This window comes from Mycosarcoma maydis, chromosome 12, assembly GCF_000328475.2.
Source record: "Mycosarcoma maydis chromosome 12, whole genome shotgun sequence".
NCBI classification, from domain to species: domain Eukaryota; kingdom Fungi; phylum Basidiomycota; class Ustilaginomycetes; order Ustilaginales; genus Mycosarcoma; species Mycosarcoma maydis.
In genome coordinates this window covers 128,100-146,245 of record NC_026489.1, presented here as the reverse complement: position 1 = coordinate 146,245, position 18,146 = coordinate 128,100, and the positions used below count along the sequence as shown (strand labels likewise).

The 18,146-nt window shown below is 54.9% G+C and overlaps 6 protein-coding genes across 6 annotated transcripts; 3 read left to right on the top strand and 3 right to left on the bottom strand.

Moving 5' to 3' along the window:
- Positions 1-60: 60 nt before the first annotated feature.
- UMAG_10885 (uncharacterized protein) lies at positions 61-1,406 on the top strand (the record flags this gene model as incomplete). Its single annotated transcript, XM_011392489.1, has 2 exons — positions 61-264; positions 867-1,406. The coding sequence occupies 2 exons, from the start codon at positions 61-63 to the stop codon at positions 1,404-1,406; spliced, it is 744 nt and encodes a 247-aa protein (XP_011390791.1).
- Positions 1,407-3,096: 1,690 nt separating this feature from the next.
- Positions 3,097-8,697, top strand: UMAG_12254 (sepA-related Formin; the record flags this gene model as incomplete). The annotated part of the gene is made up of 1 exon (XM_011392514.1): positions 3,097-8,697. The coding sequence occupies one exon, from the start codon at positions 3,097-3,099 to the stop codon at positions 8,695-8,697; it is 5,601 nt and encodes a 1,866-aa protein (XP_011390816.1).
- A 431-nt stretch (positions 8,698-9,128) lies between these two features.
- On the top strand, positions 9,129-11,120 carry UMAG_10884 (uncharacterized protein; the record flags this gene model as incomplete). The annotated part of the gene is made up of 1 exon (XM_011392488.1): positions 9,129-11,120. One exon carries the CDS (start codon positions 9,129-9,131, stop codon positions 11,118-11,120), a length of 1,992 nt encoding a protein of 663 aa, XP_011390790.1.
- Positions 11,121-11,333: 213 nt separating this feature from the next.
- UMAG_04139 (uncharacterized protein) lies at positions 11,334-13,708 on the bottom strand (the record flags this gene model as incomplete). The annotated part of the gene is made up of 3 exons (XM_011392333.1): positions 11,334-12,985; positions 13,067-13,321; positions 13,405-13,708. The coding sequence occupies 3 exons, from the start codon at positions 13,706-13,708 to the stop codon at positions 11,334-11,336; spliced, it is 2,211 nt and encodes a 736-aa protein (XP_011390635.1).
- Positions 13,709-14,315: 607 nt separating this feature from the next.
- UMAG_04138 (putative sedoheptulose-7-phosphate:D-glyceraldehyde-3-phosphate transaldolase TAL1) lies at positions 14,316-15,482 on the bottom strand (the record flags this gene model as incomplete). Its single annotated transcript, XM_011392332.1, has 2 exons — positions 14,316-15,176; positions 15,375-15,482. The coding sequence occupies 2 exons, from the start codon at positions 15,480-15,482 to the stop codon at positions 14,316-14,318; spliced, it is 969 nt and encodes a 322-aa protein (XP_011390634.1).
- A 2,073-nt stretch (positions 15,483-17,555) lies between these two features.
- UMAG_10882 (putative peptidyl-prolyl cis-trans isomerase) lies at positions 17,556-18,146 on the bottom strand (the record flags this gene model as incomplete). Its single annotated transcript, XM_011392487.1, has 2 exons — positions 17,556-17,572; positions 17,691-18,146. Coding segments are annotated over 2 exons (473 nt in total), but the record flags the coding sequence as incomplete, so codon positions are not given.

Sequence of the window (18,146 nt, the reverse complement as noted above, 5' to 3'; positions counted from 1 at the left end):
AACGAGGTGGTATGGAAAGCGTTGCCATCAGAAGGGTGGGAAGAACTGGTAGACGCATGGATGTGCCATGCGGACCAAGAGTTGAATGCGAGCTTGACACAGACGGCCGTAAGGTTTGCCAGTAGGATCTCGGATACCAGTACGCCAGCTGAGCGCCATCAGCAGATGCCGACGGGCTGGGTTGGAGATACGTATCTGCTTGTTGGGCGTGACATGCTGAATTTCGACGCTGTGGCGTTTGAAAAGAATCTCGACGACTACAAGGTAAGCCGAACGCTCAACGCCCCTCAAAAAACAATACGGACCGGATAGAAAGTCGACGATTTCCGCGCTCAATGCATCGTCCGACTGATACACCGTTTGTCCAAGATGAATTCGTGACAAGCCATCCTTCAACAGCGCTGCCTTGCCTGCCCTTTCGGGTTGGACAACGACGGCTGTGTGCCTTTTGGTTGACTCTTCGGATCTGCCGTTCGAGTGACTCTGGGCGGGACGTGTCGCCATGCATCCACACCCAATCAGAGCAGGTGGCTCCGCCGTCCGCCGACGTGTTCGGAGCTTGATCTGATGGGCCGTGCAGTGGGCGCGCCCGAGGCAGCACAGATGTTGCAAGCGGCCGAGTCGAAAGAATGCTGAAATGCGCATGCAGACGTGCAGACGTGCAGACGTCAAGGAGGCTTGTCGCGACAATGCGGGTCGGTCAACACGAACAGAACACTTGCTCACTGAACAGGTTCATAGTTGCGCAACTACCCGGCTCCACATACATGCTTGATTCTCTTAGCTACTCCTCGTTTGTTCCCAGCTAGCGTTATGGAAGAGCGCACTCACTGATCTTTTTGTTTTTTTGGACGCATGATCAACAGGTTCTTTGCTGCACAAAGTGTCGCAGCCAGCTCGGCGAGACGTCAACCCTCACTGGAACGGGAGCTGATGAGCCAAACACGGTCAGATTGAACAAGTACATGCTCGAGCGCTATCCTAGGCGTGCGGTTACATGGATCGAGACGCTACTCTCCAGCTTACAGTACTCGGCGGCATCACATGGATCACGACGGTTCTTGCTCCGATCCGGCACACAGACCGAAGAAGCGGTGCAGCTGTGGCTGTTCTCGCGCTGCCTGTTGACGTCTTCTTTGACGAATCGTTGGAACACCCTCGGGGCGCAAGACGCGCATGCGAGCGTACGCAAGGGCAGTAGGGTCTTTTTTCGCACCGTGTCTACAGCAACAGCAGACCAACAAGTCACCGACACGATCCACCTGCCGCCAGCCGTGTTTGGCTGGCTCATGCAAGCTATGCACGAGTGCAGTGCAAGCCTGCCCAACCAACTCGCCAAGGTGCTTCCCGATTGGACTTCAGCTTACCTGGTCACCGCTCTGCCCGACCATGACCGTGTTAGTTGAACATGTTTACCGCCCCAGTGCGAGGTTTTCTTGATTCACTTGCCACTTGCACGATGCTTACTCTTCAAGCATGCTGCAGTACGCGTCGAGCGACGAGCAGCGAGGCTTGATACGCGTGAATGTCATACCGAATTCTGTCGTGTTTGTCCGTCACGCCAATGCTCTGTTGTGTCTAATGACAAGACGAGCAGAGCCACAAACGTGAATCAGCTTGTCTACGTCGAAATCAAAATGACACAGCGTGCTGTACTGTAATGTACGCTAGCCCGGATGCTGTCGTTCTCGTTCTGACCAAACCTCGTGAAGCAGCGAAGAGGCCAAGTGGCGAAGCGGGCATGCTGTGTACAGTACGCCAATGCCAAGATAGACGGGCGCAATGATCTGGGATTCTCGCGTGAAATAACAGAGGCGCGCGACGGCACCAATCACGAATCGTGAATCGACTCGTCACAGTGACGAGTCGAGAGTCGCGCCGTCGGAAGCAAATCACGAATCGTGAATCGTGAACTGTGAATCGTGAATTGTGAATCGTGAATACCTACCAAAATAGAACGCAAGAAGGCGTGAGGGGAGATAAATCGTGAATCACCAGAATCAAGATCTGGCTGCACGCCCAAACAAAACAACACAACGCTCACACTCGTCGCTTGATTCACGGTTTCCACGCAAGACGGAGTCAAACGCGGACGCACCGCGCTGGCGCACAGTCACGACGCCAGAACGCGTGTGTATCTACTGTATGCGTGATGTTAGCCCACGCACACACGCACACACACTTGACAGTGAAATATTTTATTAATCACGCATCGTGAATCTGTGAATGTTCTATTCTATGTACGTAACTCAGGCGACAACCAGCGGGAAGCAAACGCGCGTTGCTGGCGACCAAACAGACCAAGTTCGAGTCGCCGCCGTAAAGTGGGAAAAATTCAAGATTCACGATTGCCAAACGAAGAGCTGGTTACCTACACCAAAAGAGACAAAAGTCACACGCAACACTCACGACTCACGACCACACACTAACCGTGAACGTTATTCACGATTCGATTCGTGAATTTTGGGTTTAGTTTTGCACCTCACCAATCACGAATCGGGAAAATGAAGGGCACTTGACCCAAGCGCAGCCAGCTCAAGCGACCCTTGCATATCACGTATTCGTCGTGATTTCCCACCGACGCCCACTTGTCACAGTCACGAGTCACGAGTCGTGAGTGGTGAGTGGTGAGAGCGGTTTGACCAACTTTGTGGTCCAACAAGTCGTGCGTTTCTTGACATCCAACCGTATGGATTACCCTCTTCCCTCCCTGTCTGATTCGCAAGCAAATCTCTTCTGCAACTATCACGTCCGCGACTGTACTGGATAGCTCGCAATCCTTTGGGCGTGGCCAACACCGAACATCTCCCTCTTTCCATTATCAGCTCGGCGGTGGCCAGCGATCGACTAACGCATACGCCAGCAAGCTTGTCGAGTGTTTTTCATCACTCGCTCCTTCTTCGTTCTGCGGCAAAAGCCGTTCCGAGTAGCCGCGTCGTTGCAACGGTCGTATCGCCCTCCATGATCGCGTGATCGGCAGTTTCAGCAGAACATCTGCACGGCTTGTCCTTAGCATCGACTTGCTTCCGTCGTCATCTCTTTTTCGCATCGCACCTTTACGGCAGCTTCCGATTCTGACTCAGCATCCTACTCGCCATGGACTCGCTCTTTGGTCGCAAAAAGCGCTCGCGCCAGTTTCACTCGTCGGAAGCTGCCGATAAGGCTATCCCCTACGAACGCACCGCCACAGGGCGCACGCCTGTCCCCGTTGACAGTGTGCTCGCCAGCTCGTCTTATCATAACAACGCCAGTCCCACCAGCTCTAAGCTCTCCATTGGCAATCCTTCCGGCAATCCTTCGCTAGGTCATGGCATTCAACGATCCAGCGCCTACTCAGATGTTCAGTACGATGTGCCAAGGTCTAGGCTCGTCAGCAATGCCCATGAATTCGCTCCTTATCCATCCACCTCGTCCATCATCTCTCACACCAATGGCTCCACAGTCTCGTCTAGTTCTGGCCTCTCGTCGCATCGTCGCAATCCGTCTGCAACTTCCATGTCCCGTCATGGTGTCAGCACGCACGACTCGATGCATTCTACCTCGAGTTCCTTGAGTCCTAACGGCGCCACATGCTCCTCGCGCTACACTTCCAACACTAGCTCCGGCCTCGCTAACGGTGGTGTTCACATGCCCCACGATATCGTCAGCAGGATGTCGGTCGCTTCCGGCGGCTATTCGCACGCCGACACCCCCAGCGCCAGCAACAGCCATTCCAGCTTGGCCCGAGAGTCGTACCAGCCGGGCGGAAAGGCGCCTGACTTTGTGCTACAACGGCCTCCTGACGACCAAGTCGAACGTCTGTTTGCCGAACTCATGGACAAGCGCGACTTTCTCAACGTGCCTGGTGGAAACCTTTCGGATGAACTCAAAGAAACGGCACGGCGCAACATGTTGAACTTTAGCGTCGACAAAAAGTGGACCCTCGTCTATAATGACAAGCTCACCGAGTGGCACGCCGAGAAGGAGCGCGACCGCAATCGTCGTCAGCACGCAGGTCTGTCGGGCGCGCAGGCGGGCGGCGGCTCCGGCTTGGTCATTACGCGCAACTCGCCCGAGTGGTTCATCAAAAAGTTCATGGATGGCACCGTCACCACAAAGCACATTGAGTCGCTCGCCGTGACGCTGCGAACCTGTGCCATCGGTTGGATTCAGAGTTTTGTCGAGGCGAAAGGTACGCCCGTTCTTGCCAGCTTCCTCAGCGGTTTACACGCCAAAGGCATCAAAAACGATAACGATCTCTCGCTCGAGTACGAAGTGCTCAAAGCTTTCCGTTCACTCTTCAACTCCAAGCCCGGTGCCAACGATGCCCTTGCCCAGCCCAAATGCATCAGTGGCATCACCCACTCCATGATCTCGCTTCAACTCACCACGCGCAAGCAGGCAGCCGATATCCTGCTCTTCTTGTGTCATTGGGACAAACCTACCGGTCACCGTCTCGTGCTGAAAGCCTTTGACGACCTCAAGACCAGTCAGGGTGACCACGGTCGCTTCGATGCGTGGTTTCGCGTTCTTGAGCAGACCATTGATGGTAGAGGCAAGATGGGCTCCATGGTCGGCGCTTCAGACGAGGTGAAAAAGCTTAGCGTTGTCGGTCCGCACGAGTCCAGCTTGAACGAGTACGCCATCAACAACATGTTTCTCATCAATGCCATCCTCAACTCGGACATCGTACCCGAGTTCGAGGTGCGCGTCCACCTTCGTAATCAGATGGAGGCGAGTGGCCTGCAGCGCATCTTGATCAAGATGCATGCCTTCAAGAATCCAGACCTCGATGCTCAAATTGGCGTCTTCGAAAAGGGCGCAGAGGCGGATCACGAAGATGTCGTCGAGACGTTCAACAAGGAGGTGCTCACCGATCTGAGCGATCCTGTCGACGTCTTTCGAGCTATTGTCGGCAAGGTCGAAGGCTCGCGAGCCTACGATTTCTTCCTGTCAGCTTTGCAGCATCTCTTGTTGATCCGCAGAGACGGCGACGATCTCGTACACTACTACCAGCTCATCGATTCGATGGTGACCTCGGTCGTCATGGACCGCAAGGGTGCTGTCGAAGGCAACGACCTCTCATCGCTGCTCGGTGTCTCGGTGAACAATGTCCTTTCACGATTTGCCGATCAAGACCACATCAACTCGATGCAGTCCGAGCTGCAAAAAGCTAAAGCCAAAGCGGCCTCCCTCGAACAGGAAAAGCTTCAGCTCGAGTCCAAGCTCAAAGCCGGCTCAGACGGCCTCATTGGTAAACTGCAGGAGCAGATCGAAAAGCTGGAAGACGATCTAGCGCTGGCTCGCGGCAATGCCGGCGCTGCACGTGACGAGATGGACGAGATGGAAAAGGCGTATATCGATCGCGTCGTTGCGCTCGAGATCCAAATTCGAGAGCTGTACGACATGCTGCGCGAAGCTCAGATGGATGTCAGCGATGTCGCTGCACCTGGTAAGGGCAGCTTGGACCGCAAACAACTCGTCGATACATTGGAAAAGCAGCTGGAGCGCAACAAGACCATCCGCAAGCTCGAGGCCAATGCCCGCAAGAATAAGGCTGGTGCTAAAGGTGGCGACGTGCCGCCTGTTCCTGCTATGCCCGGTGTGCCGACCGACGACGATCGCAAACGTATCTCTGCATCGGTGCGGCGCCAGCCCACCTTGGCGCGTCAAGCCGCGAATGACGGTCAGGAGGGCGAGGACGGTGCTGATGATGAGGAAGAGCAAGATGAGGGGCACGACGAAGAGCCGTTAGATCCCGAAGCAGCCAAGTGGAAGATTCAGGCAACGTTGGCCGCTGGAATGGCGCAAAACACGGATCTGGCCTCGCGCATGGTGGATGCGCGCGAGTCTCGACGTCGCAAAGCGCAGGCACCGACACCGGGAGGCAAGACTAAGCGCACTTCGCATCCTGCTGTGCGCACCTTGCTCGACGAGATCCGCCGTCAACGCGATGACGACTCGGATTCTGACGATGAGCTGATCGCAGGACGAGGAAAGAAGAAGCCTGATCCAGAAGTGCTCAGTGTTGCCGAGGCTGTAGCCGCTCCGGAGGCTGCTACCCAAGGACTGGCGACACCTCCACCGCCTCCTCCTCCTCCTCCTCCCCCGCCGCCCCCGCCGCCGATGCTGCCACCTGCGGCCGGAGGCATGTCAACAAGCCAGAAGGCACTGCTCGATGCCGCAGCCATGCCACCTCCGCCGCCGCCTCCACCGCCACCGCCGCCGCCTGCACCAGGCATGATGCCCAGCTTCTCCCAGATGAGCAGCCACAGCTTCAGTACCGAAATGCGATCCGCTTTCTCGACGCCCGACTCGTCGCGCCCTGGCTCGATGATTCCATCGATCACCAGCACGCCTGCTCCTCCTGCTCCACCACCGCCTGGCTCGGTCACGGAATCACCCATGCAGGACAGCGGCCCTTACCGCAACTCGATGATGAATGTGCGTGCGTCGTATGCTCCTATGAACCTCGGTCCTGCTGGACCCATCGCTGCGCCTCCTGCTCCCGGCGTTGCGGGTCTCTTCGCCAACCACGCTCTCAGTCGCAAAGAGGTGCTCGCCATGGCAAGCTCCAAGATGAAGCAGCTGCAATGGGACAAGCTCTCGCCGCAACATGCTGCCGAGACCATCTTTGGCAAGCACGAGCTCACCGCGGATGAAGAAGCGCTCGTCAAGACGCTGCAGCAGGAAGGGCTATTTGAAGAGATGGAGGAAGACTTCAAGGCTAAGCAACCCGTCAAAAAGTCGACTTCGACCGCAAAGAAGGACAAGATCGAGCTCAAGACGCATCTCAGCTTGCAGACGCGTCAAGGTATCGAGATGGTGCTGAAGCGCGTCAAGTCGAGTTTGACGGAGAGCAAGCAGGCTTCGCCGGAAGAAGTGGCGCATCATATCATCAACTGCAACGAAGCGGTGCTCGATCAGAGTTTCCTCACCGAGTTGTTGCGACACTATCCCGAGAGCGAGACCAAGGGTCAGTTGGGAGAATACAGGAATGCGTCGGACGAGGAGCTGCGGCTGCTACATCCTGCTGATCGCCTCGTGGTGTTGTTGATGACGGTCCCGCATCTCAAGGAAAAGGTCAAAGGTTTGCTGTACATGACCAAGTACAAGGAAACTTTTGACCTCATCAAGTCGGGTATGGTCAAGGTTCGAGACGCCTCAGAAGGCTTGATGAAGGCTAAAGCTTTCGCTCGTCTGCTTAGTCTCATCCTCATGATGGGTAACTACCTCAACTCAACCGGTGTGCAAGGTGGCGCTTTTGGTTTTAAGATCACTTCGATCAACAAACTCGTCGATACCAAGGCGTCGGACGGCACTACGCTGTTGCATTTCGTTGAGCGCACCATCTCCAAGTGTTTCCCTGAAGTGGAAGCGTTCATGGATGAGCTCGAACTGCCGGCCGAAGCGTGTCGAGTGCAATTGTGGGACTTGCGTCGCGATTTGGCCGAGCTCAAGTCGGGCAGTTTCCAACACCGCAAGGAGCTGGATCGACTGCTCGATGAGAGTGAAGAGAACCTACAGGATCCGTACGTCAAGATCATGCTTCCCTTCCTCAACGACGCGGCGTCGGAGCTGCAGAGACTCAACGACCAGGTGCAGTTCACCGAGCGAGTCTACAACGAAGCGCTCAAGTACTTTGGTGAAGGGCTGGATCCGAAGAAGCGCGGGCTGGGGCAGTTGGCCAACCAGACGATGCGCACTGAAGATTTTTTCGGCATCTTCAAGGAGTTCTTGGCTGCCTACAAGAAGGTGAAAGTGGACAATGTGCGGATCGGCGAGCAGAGGGCGATGGAGGCCAAGCGGAGAGCTGCGGCGGAAGAGAGGGAGAAGGAGAGGCAGGAGGCGCTGGCGAGGAAGGAAGCGGGTGTCGACGACAGTGCGGTGCTCGAGACGCTGCTGGGATCGCTGCGAAGTGGCGGGGGTGGACCAAACAAGCAGAGGAGAAAGGCGAGGGAGAGGAGGCAGACAAATGCAGCAGCAGCAGCGGCGGCAGCAGCGACAGCGGCAAGTGCAGGTGCAGACGGATCCAACGACTCGATTCATGGCTCTGGCAGCGTACTCGCGGGTGCGCAAGGCAGCCCTTCGGATGTAGCCGCAGCGATGCTGGCCAAGCTGCAAGGTGGAGAAGAAGGAGCATCGGGCGAGCAACATGCTTCCGCCAGTTCTAGCGCGTTCAGAACGACACGCAGACGAGATCGTCGCTCTGGACGAGATGCACCGCATCCTACCAACTCGACGCTGGCCAAAGAGACATCTGGAGAAGTGACATCACCGTCCATGACGATCGACTCGTCACCCGCTCTGTCGCAGCAGACTTCGTCGACGACGCATACGCCCTCAGCATCGATCTCGGTCTCATCTCCAGGCATGAGGGGTTTGAACGATACGACGGTAGGCGATGTGACGTTGGTGCCGTCATATTCGTCCACGAGCAATCAAGTCGACGCAGCGGGTGGTTCGCTGTTGGGTCCATCGGAGCAAGGTGGACACGAGACTAGCACAGATCACGCTTCACGGACGGCTGAGAATGAAGCAGAGCAGGACGAGGATGCGGCACAAGACGACAAGCGTGTATTCCAAGATGCTCTGGCTGCACCTCGCAAGCCGGATGTAGGAGGAGCAGCGAGCTCAGATCTGGAGTGGTTCGATCCCGATCTATCGGGGTTTTCGGCGGCGGCTCAGAGTGTCAAGTCGGACAACGGCGGTGGGTGAAGAAGGCTTAGAGTTCTCATTTGTGAATCCCATTGATGTTGGAGCGGATCTTTACGTCTGGCGCTGCTATGTTGTGTGTATGCTGTGTGCGTGTGTCGTGCGGTACGTCCACAAGATATCAAGGCCAATCGTGAATGAGGGTTCGGGGTTGTTTCGTATGCTTGGTGTCACAGAGAGAAACACGAAAGTTGCGATTTGCACCCAAGTGGAGGACAGAGGAGCGGCCGAGATCCGAATAAAGGAAAAGGAGATTTGGAGATTCCTGAAAGTAACGAGAAAGCAACGCCTTGATGCTTCTGTGTTTCACCTTGTACTTCGTAGTTTGTGCTTGTCGTCTTGGTTCTTGCACCACTGGGGACTCATACATCATCCATCGTCGTTGATCTACGCACGGGCGATTGCGGGTGCAGAACTCGAGATACAAGACGGGGATGCGAGTTTCAGCGAGGTGGCTCGCTCGACTGGTTGGTGGAGAGATGACTGCGAGGCGATATACGCAGGGGGTTCGCTGTTCGACAGGAGATGCTGTAGATGGGCGCGTCCGAGGGCGGGACAAGAAGGGCAAGGCCAAGCAGATGTCAGCCGAGGATGCTGTTGGATTGCAAGGGCAGATGAGGCGGCCAGTGTCGTCGATGTCGGGATTGGCGTGGCGACCAACGGGTGTTGTGCGAACCGCATCGATGTGGAGTAAGCGCCGATGCTTGGTAGATGCGCGCTGGACAGGATGGCTGCTAAGTCATGGAGTGCATACGTTTACGGGTGCGATGAACGCAGCTCGCACAAGTTCAGCCCGTTCGTCGAGCGTTAGCAGCACCGGACCGTCTACGTCGCCAACCGCACCTGTTGCACCGGCGTCATCATCGCCGTACTCGCCCGCAACGCCCGCATCGCTTGCTGGACTCGGAACAACCCAACTGTCTCCGGACATCATGCTGCGCTGCACCATCTTTGACTCGACCGGATCGGCTACTTCGACGTCTGGAGTGTTTAAGAAATCGCGTCTCTGTTCGGATCACGGTCTGGAACCGCGTGATCTGCGAAAGATCGACTCACGCGTGCCGAACCTGGTGCCCACCATCCTGGTGCGAAGAGGAGGCATCCTCGTCAATATCCTGCACATTCGAGCTATGATCAAAAAGGACAAGGTCCTGCTATTCGACAGTTACGGCAGCACAGACAGTCAGCTACACTCTGCATTTGTGTACAATCTGCAGCACAATCTGCGTCCGCCACACCAGAATGCGCATCAGCACACCAGCACATCGTCGAGTCCAGGAGCACTAGCGTACGAGTTCAGGGCATTGGAGAGCATCCTCGTGTCTGTGCTCGATGCGTTGCGCATCGAGTTGGGCGTCGTAAGGGGATGGACGAGCGAGGTCTTGGAGCAGTTGGATGACGATGTGGATCGCGATAAGTTACGAACGCTGTTGCAGGTATCGCGAAAGTTGAACGCGTTTCTGAGTCGGAGTAAGGCGGTCAAGAATGCGGTAGTGGAGGTATTGGAGAACGACGAGGATATGCAGTTGATGCACCTATCTAGTATACCGCCGTCTGCGAGCACGGATAAGGGGTGCGCATCTTCGAACGATGCGCATACGAGCAGTGCCAATACGTCGAGCTCTTGCGATGCGACTGCGTCAAACGACGGCTCGCAAGCGATGGACGAGCTGGAACTGCTACTGGAATCGTTCGACAAGCAAGTGGAAGAAGTGGTCGCGGAAACGACACAACTGCACTCGGACATGACCAACACGCAGGAAGTGGTCGAGTTGATCCTCGACAACAACCGAAACAAGCTTCTGGCACTGGATCTCAAGACGAGCATTGCAACCATGGGCATTTCTGCGGGCACGCTGTGGGCCGGACTGTTCGGTATGAACCTCAAGAGTCATATGGAAGAGCTAGACTGGGCGTTTGCCGGAGTGAGCGCGGTAGCGTTTGGAGCGGTGGTGCTGACTGCCGGCGTTGGATTGCGCAGACTCGAAAGGTTGCGCAAGGTGGGCTTGGCCATGAGGGGTAAGTTGGACGACAGGAATAAGAGCAAGTGGATGGACAAGTGGAGGCGCCGGTCCGTGTCGGGGGCGCCGGGGGCGCCGGTGCATGGCGTGTATTCGCAGCCTGCGTTGTACCATGGATTAGGTGTGTCGACGGGCTATGCACATAGCTATCCCGCTTGGACCGCAGCGTCGTTGCCACCTGAACAGCAAGCTTCCTGGTATGCCCACGCGCATCCACCACCGCACTCGCGCCTGGCCGATACGAGTACTTCTCAGCGTGATGCATCTGCGACCGCGCCTCCTATCAGCGCTGCGAACCCCGCAGCCACCGCACCCACCACGCCCACCGCACTAGGCATCGGCATCGGCCTCGGCTCCAAATGGAACCCAACGCGCTCCGCAAAACGCCGCGCGCACAAACCATAGTCCGCGCCGTGCCATCCGCCATGTTGTACTGCACACCTCTCATCCACCTCATGCGAACCTGATCCTCTTCATGCCAATCCCGCATTGTGCACGTGTCGATCCCACTCACGTAACGGCTGAGACGACAAGAGAATCCGTACCGATTGCACGTCTTGCCACTTTGCCGACGCATGCTTTGCGAGATGTAGATTGGATGCAACAAAGTGGCTGTGATTATGCGAGAGCTTGACGATACAGATCTGAGCCAATAAGGTTCTGTAAGGGAGTCAACCTGGAATGCAGCCAGCGCCTGACGGACTGAGCGTCATTAGCGGCGATTCTGACAATGACGACGTTGTGCTCTAGACGACTGAGCGACCAGAGAGCATCGTGTGCTAGCCAAGTGGTGGGACGTTGCTGCACTCGGTGGAACTCGGTCTCTAGCGAGTGGATGATTTCGGCCGCATCAGGGCCAGCCAGGATGAGCGTCGCATAACACCCATACGGGTGATTGCGCCTTGCGAGTTCGGTGAAGCGCAAGCCAGTGATGGGATCGACAAACTCATGCTCCTCGGTTTGAGAGAGCAGGATTGTGTCTCGTGCCACCACGTGTTTAGAGACGCGCACGTCGTTTCGTGATCGGTAGTGAGAGAATTGCCACAGCTCGGCGTCTCGAGCTGGCGTACTGTAGTCTTTCAGCATCGTGCCTGTGTGAGAAGAGTGTGAGTCGAGATGATCCAGCTTTGGGTTCGACGCAGACGATCCAGAGCCGACCGCGGTGCGTCCTGGTGTGATCCAGTCGAGCACCACACATGACGACGTGTGATCGCGCAAGTCAAAGCGCTGCACTTGATCGTACCGCGCGCGAGCAAAGCACGTCACCGCATCCGGCAGCAGCACCAGTGTCGAATGTTTGCGGACGAGAAACCGAAAATTCTGCCGCGTCATACTCAGTTGTCCGTCATCCAGCGATTGCGCACGCTGTGTGTGAGACGCTAAAGTCGAGCTGAATGTGGCAGTGCTAACTCCTTGAGTAGGGCGTGATGTTCGTGTCTTGAACACCTTGGTACTACCCTGAGTGAGGAGGAGCAGACAACACTGCGATCCAACGTCGATATCAAGGTCCACACTATCGCCAGAAACGAGTCCTCCACCATACCCGACAACGTACAGCGCACTGACAGCCTTGGCCCCGATCCAGCCATCACCATCCTCGCCCGCTCTTGCCTTCTCCCCCTCGTCCGTCGTCGAGCTTACGCGCGTGTTGCACGCGCGCGCTTGTGGTCGCTGGAGCGCGTCTCGGGTAGCGTTCCTGGAACTAATCGCCGGCGAAATCAGTTTCAACGGAAAGGTAAACGACAGATGTGTAAACACTCCTTGTCCTCTCGCAAAACGCACAACCGCCAGACCCTCACCATTGAAGTTGCCATCATCGTCCTCGACGGTTCGGAGCGAAACCGCGTGGTTCGCCGCGTCTTGCTGGACGTTCTTGTAGATCTTTTTGAGCGTCGGTTTCGACGAAAACTCTTCCAGCCCTTTCACCTCGGTGCCAGACGTGATTGAGGAGGATGACGACGACGCAAGTGTGGAAGCGCGGATCCTTTGTTGACGTTTCTCCAAGTCGTGCGCCCACATGGCCGCACCGATCCGGTTCGAGATGGAAAAGACAAGCCCAATCAACGGTACACGTTCCATGAGTGCAGCGACGAACCCGAAAGATCGATAGGCCGACTGTCGCTCGGTGATCCATAGCTCGATCTGGAAGGGTGACATTCGTTTCGCCTCAAAGAAACTTTTGTGCAGGAGACGGCCATAAGTTAGCGAGCGCAGCGCAGCGCCCAAGGCCATTCCAAACAAGGGGACAAAGTCCATCGGTAGCAAAAAGACTAAATTCGCGACAAACGCAGCGTCAGCGGTAGGACAAAGGAATAGCACACAGCATCATTTGCGCTGAGCGACTCACTCACCTTTGAGGATAACAAATCGCACCAGAGGACTAGCCATCTTGAGATACCATGCCTGCTTCTTGGCATCCTTGATTGCCTTTTGCGTGGGAGGATTCGAAAACTCTTCCACGTACTCGGTCCACCAGTCTGCCGCTTTGCCCCTCGACCTGACCGTCTGGACATACGCCGTATTCCTGCATTCTCGCAGCTTGCGTCTCAACCAGAACTCCATGATGGCATGTACCTGGCCAATGACAAACATGAATGTTGCAAACGCTATGCACCGCAGATGAAATCGAAGAAAGAATCAGTCTCTGCTCAACTCTTTGTTCTGTGTGCTGCCTGGCGAGGCGACCTACTTTGTAGCGATGGCACGGGGATTCGAAAAGGCAACTTGTCGTCTGTCACATCTGCCGTTTGGACGACTCTACCATAGATCGCACTCAATCCGGTGACCGAAGCGGACGCCGACATGAAGTAGTAGACGAAAAGGCGTTGAAATGGCCATGTGAGGACTGCCCAGATGAGTCCAACGGTTCCGGCTTGCTTGGCGGCGTGGGAGCACTTGGCCCACATGGGTTTCCATAACGAAGGATCGTGCGCAAGGCGATACGCGCCTACGATGCAGTATAGCGGTGGGAAAGTGAGCGTTTCTTGCGGCATGATTTGTGTGCAGGCGACCGTTTGACCGCAGTACAGTCGGGTGTGTCAGCCAGAGGTACAGAGAAGGATGATGGTGGTGTTGTCGGCGAAAAACGAGCCAAGACCGAGTACCGAGTTGCGGCCAGTCGTGAGTCGTCAGTGTGGAGGAGTAAAACAAATCACCAATCACCAATCACCAATCGTGAATGAGCTTGTTCGCGAGCGTCTGCACGCTGCGTTGGTCTGACTCGTGACTGCTGTGTGAATAATCACGAATGTGGAAAAAAAAGTGGTCCAAGCGTCGCCCATCTTTCCGTTCAATCTGACACCCTATGCAAACGGTTGTGGGTCGCAGTGGCTCTCACATCTCACGTATGCATGATCAGTCCACACTAGACGATATATTCAGTCACCACTGCCATCTGTCAGCTGTCGATAGCTGGGATTGTCAGTCTTAATGATCCTCACCGCATGTCAAATGCAAACACCCTGTCATTCACCTCACGCCTTGCACACGCAGCCAAAATGTCATAAGTCAGCCAAAGGCTTTGAGTGCATACGTACGAAGATTACTGCATAGCTATGTTACAAAACGATATGGGGATTTTGGTGGTTCGAGATCAGCACTTTAGAGCTTGTCGGCGATCATCTGCTCCATGGTAGCACCATCCTTGGCGAAACCGGCGATACCCTCGGCGAGCTTGGTGTTGGCCATGGGGTCCTTGGCCAAGTCGAGCAAGAAGGCGGCCTGGTCGTTGATGTACGAGACCTTGGCGATGGGCTCGGCGCTCTTGGCCTTCTCGACCGAGAGCTTCTGCTCAACGGGGCCTTCCTTGTTCTTGAGCTCCTCGAGCAGCTTGGGCGAGATGGTGAGGAAGTCACAACCGGCAAGCTCGAGGATCTCGCCAATGTTACGGAACGAAGCACCCATAACAATCGTCTTGTAGCCGTGCTGGCGGTAGTAGGTGTAGATGCGCTGAACCGAGAGAACACCGGGGTCCTCGTGCGAGGCGTACTCTTTACCCTCGGCCTTCTTGTAGTAGTCGAGGATACGGCCAACAAAGGGCGAGATGAGCGTAACATTGGCCTCGGCACAGGCGACAGCCTGGTTGAAACCGAAGAGCAAAGTCAAGTTGCAGTGGATATTGTGCTGCGACTCGAGCTCACGAGCAGCCTGGATACCCTCCCAGGTCGAGGCAATCTTGATGAGGACACGCTCACGCTTGACACCGAGCGACTCGTAAAGGGCAATCAGGTGCTTGGCCTTCTCAATCGTCGCCTCCTTGTTGTACGAGAGACGGGCGTCGACCTCGGTTGAGACACGGCCGGGGATGATCTTGAGGATCTCGACACCGAAAGCGACGAGCAGGCGGTCAGTGGCGAGGTCGAGCTGCTTCGACTTGTCCGAGGTCTGCTCCTTGGCGTACTTGACGGCGACGTCGATTAGGCGCGCGTACTTCTCCTGCTTGACAGCAGCAAGGATGAGCGACTGTTTGGCAAGAGGCGAGGGCAGAAGGCAAGTCAGTATTACTACTTGCTTTCGCACTCAAATACGACCATGGCTGAACTGCAAAGTTGAACAGATCAGATCACGGCGAACCATGCACAAAAGCTAGCTGGAGTCGACTGTGCAGCGCTTGGTGCATCTCGAGTACCTCGATGGGTCTGCTCAAAGGCAACAACTTACAGGGTTGGTGGTAGCATCTTGGGGCTTGTAAGCGTCGATGGATTCAAAGTCACCCGAGTCCGAGACGACGGCGGTGTATTGCTTGAGAGAGTCGAGAGCGGAAGACATTTTGAGTGTAGATGGGACAGACACGTAAAAGTGTAAGTTTGAGAAAATGGAAGAAGGTAAGTTTCGTTGGTGGTGAGAAGGAACAAGCGAGCATCAGGCGAAACAAGCAATATATATGATGACTGGTTTCCAGGTTGGCTGTGGCGATGTTGCGGTCGGTCCGTGCCAGGCGCGCGATGAGAACAAGTGCCAATTCCCACACGCACAAACAAACACAGGCCGATGTGCTGGACAAAATGCTGCTGATCTGGAATCCGATAAAGATGTGGGTTGCAACATCATCATCAGTCACGAATAGCAGCCGCCGCCTCAGCAGCACTCACGACTGGCTGCAAGCGAATCCAAGCGGCACTTGCGCCCGGGCCACGGTCCGAAGCTTGCAAGGGGGAAAAAAAAAGGAAAAAAGAAAAAACGAAATCAAGCAGCACCAGCGCTGGTTGCCTAGCAGCAGCAGCAGCGCGTCATGGGAGATTCAGCAAGACCTTGTTCGGAGATCGTTGGTCAACTGGAAACGGATCAGATTTTGGAAGATCGCTTCGAGTTTTGAACCATCAAGAAATTCCATCGTCATCTTGAATTTTCAAGTTTGACTGACGCTCGCGACGCTCGCATCTTTCAAATACTAATATCGCTAACCTTGAATTGTGAAAATGTGATCCGTAGATACAAGATAAATAATACTAATAATACAGTAATCACGTTAACGTTAGATTGGATGCATTCGCGATTCCATCTGCGTTATCACTCTGTGACTCTTGGCTCGTGTCTCTGTCATCTCTAGGCACTCACAGACTGAGAAAGTCTGCCGCCCGATGAGTCTTGAAAGCTAAACATGATGATATATCAATCGCCTGCCGATTTATTATAGTCACACTCCGGACTCTTGAGCTCCCAAAAGACTTACATCTCACGATTAGATGCGATGAAGTTGTGAGGTGCTATTCATGATGGCTGCAAGATTCGTGATTGCTACAATGCCTCGCTTTCGCCTTGTATCAATAGTCGCGAGTGTAGCCGCATTCGCATTGTCTTTCGTCTGTGCTTCCCGACCAATCCTGAATCGGTGCTGCAGAAATCGGCTCGGGATCTGCACTGTCGGCGTCACCTTGCCGCCGTCGTGATCCGCTGACAGCATTCCGGAATCGACCGCCAGACTCGGTTCGCTGCTTCTCATATGATCATGCTTCGACTGCGATCGGCGCAATATCGGCCGGACCAGCAAATCTCTCTCGCCTAAACTAGTTGTACAGTAGCCGCACACGTTTCCAGCACTTGTTTGCTCTCTCAGCTGCGGCCCATTGTTCACCCGTCATGCTGCACGTTCATGTTGCACAGTACCATCGCAGAGTGTTGAACAGAAGACCGGATCGTGAACGCCTTTCACCAGTTTTCACGAATCTCACGACTGTACAGTACGCGAAGCAGATCGATCACGACGTCATCTTGCATGTCGCAGCTAGCCTTGTTGGGGGATGTTGTTCTTCCTGGACGCCATCCTCTCCTTCGAGTTGCTGTCAATCAGGTACTCGAACGTGCTTGCCCGTTTGCTCTTGTCTACAGCTGGCGTTTCAAAGGCACCGTTGAGATGTGTGTACATGTGTCCAAGTGCGCTTATTAAACGCCCACCCTTTGCAGGGGCTTCCTAACCCTGAACCGCCCAATTTTGAAGACATCGCTCCCATTCAAATCTCGAACATTGCTGCGCCTTAAGTTACTGAAAGTACAGTATACTGTGACATGATACCAGCGTACAGCTCCTTGCTCTCAAGGCGGTCCGACTGATTACACCGAGATGTGTTCCGAAAGTGAGCCGGCAAATCTACCGATGACAGGCCGCATCAGAGTGTTCGATTCACCGATCCCCGTCACGATTCCCCCCAAAAATTACTCGTCACTGGATCATTGGCGATATTCTCGGCACAATCAGGCGTGCGGGAAAAATGCTTGCTGAAGAGAACAAGAACGAGTAAAAGTACACGTGACAGAGGCGTTTTGGTTGGTATATAGATGCAAATGAAGCTGAGCGGGCTGGCGCGATGCAACGGTTTGAGAGATTGCGAAAAGGGGCACGAACTACATCTCGCCACATTCTGTCGAGATCGAATCAAACAAGATAAGTTGTCAGTTGTCTTGTACTAGTCATGGCAAATGTCAGACACAGATGGTCTCTCCGAGCGATCATGTGTAGAATGGAGGATGGGTACTTACGAGTTATCCTGACGGCCATCTTGGGCCGATTGTTGGCGCCTGTGGGCACATTCTCCATCTTCCTCAATGTCAACAGGCCATCGACCACTTTACCAAACACGACATGTTTGCCATCCAAGAAGGGGCAAGGTTGAGCCGTGATGAAAAATTGGCACCCATTCGTTCCAGGCCCCGAATTGGCCATACTTAACAATCCAGCCTTGTCGTGTTTTAGAGTGAAGTTTTCGTCGTCAAACTTGTCACCGTAGATGGAGCGCGAACCAGTACCGTCTGCATTGATAAAGTCGCCCCCTTGGCACATAAAGTCTTTGATGATTCGATGAAAGATCGAGTTTTTGTATCCCTCGGGGACGTGGTTTGGTCGGAATTCTCCGGTGCAGAGCTGACGAAAGTTCTCGGATGTGCGAGGAACAATGTCGGAAAATAGCTCACACTTGAGTCGACCTGCTGGTGTGT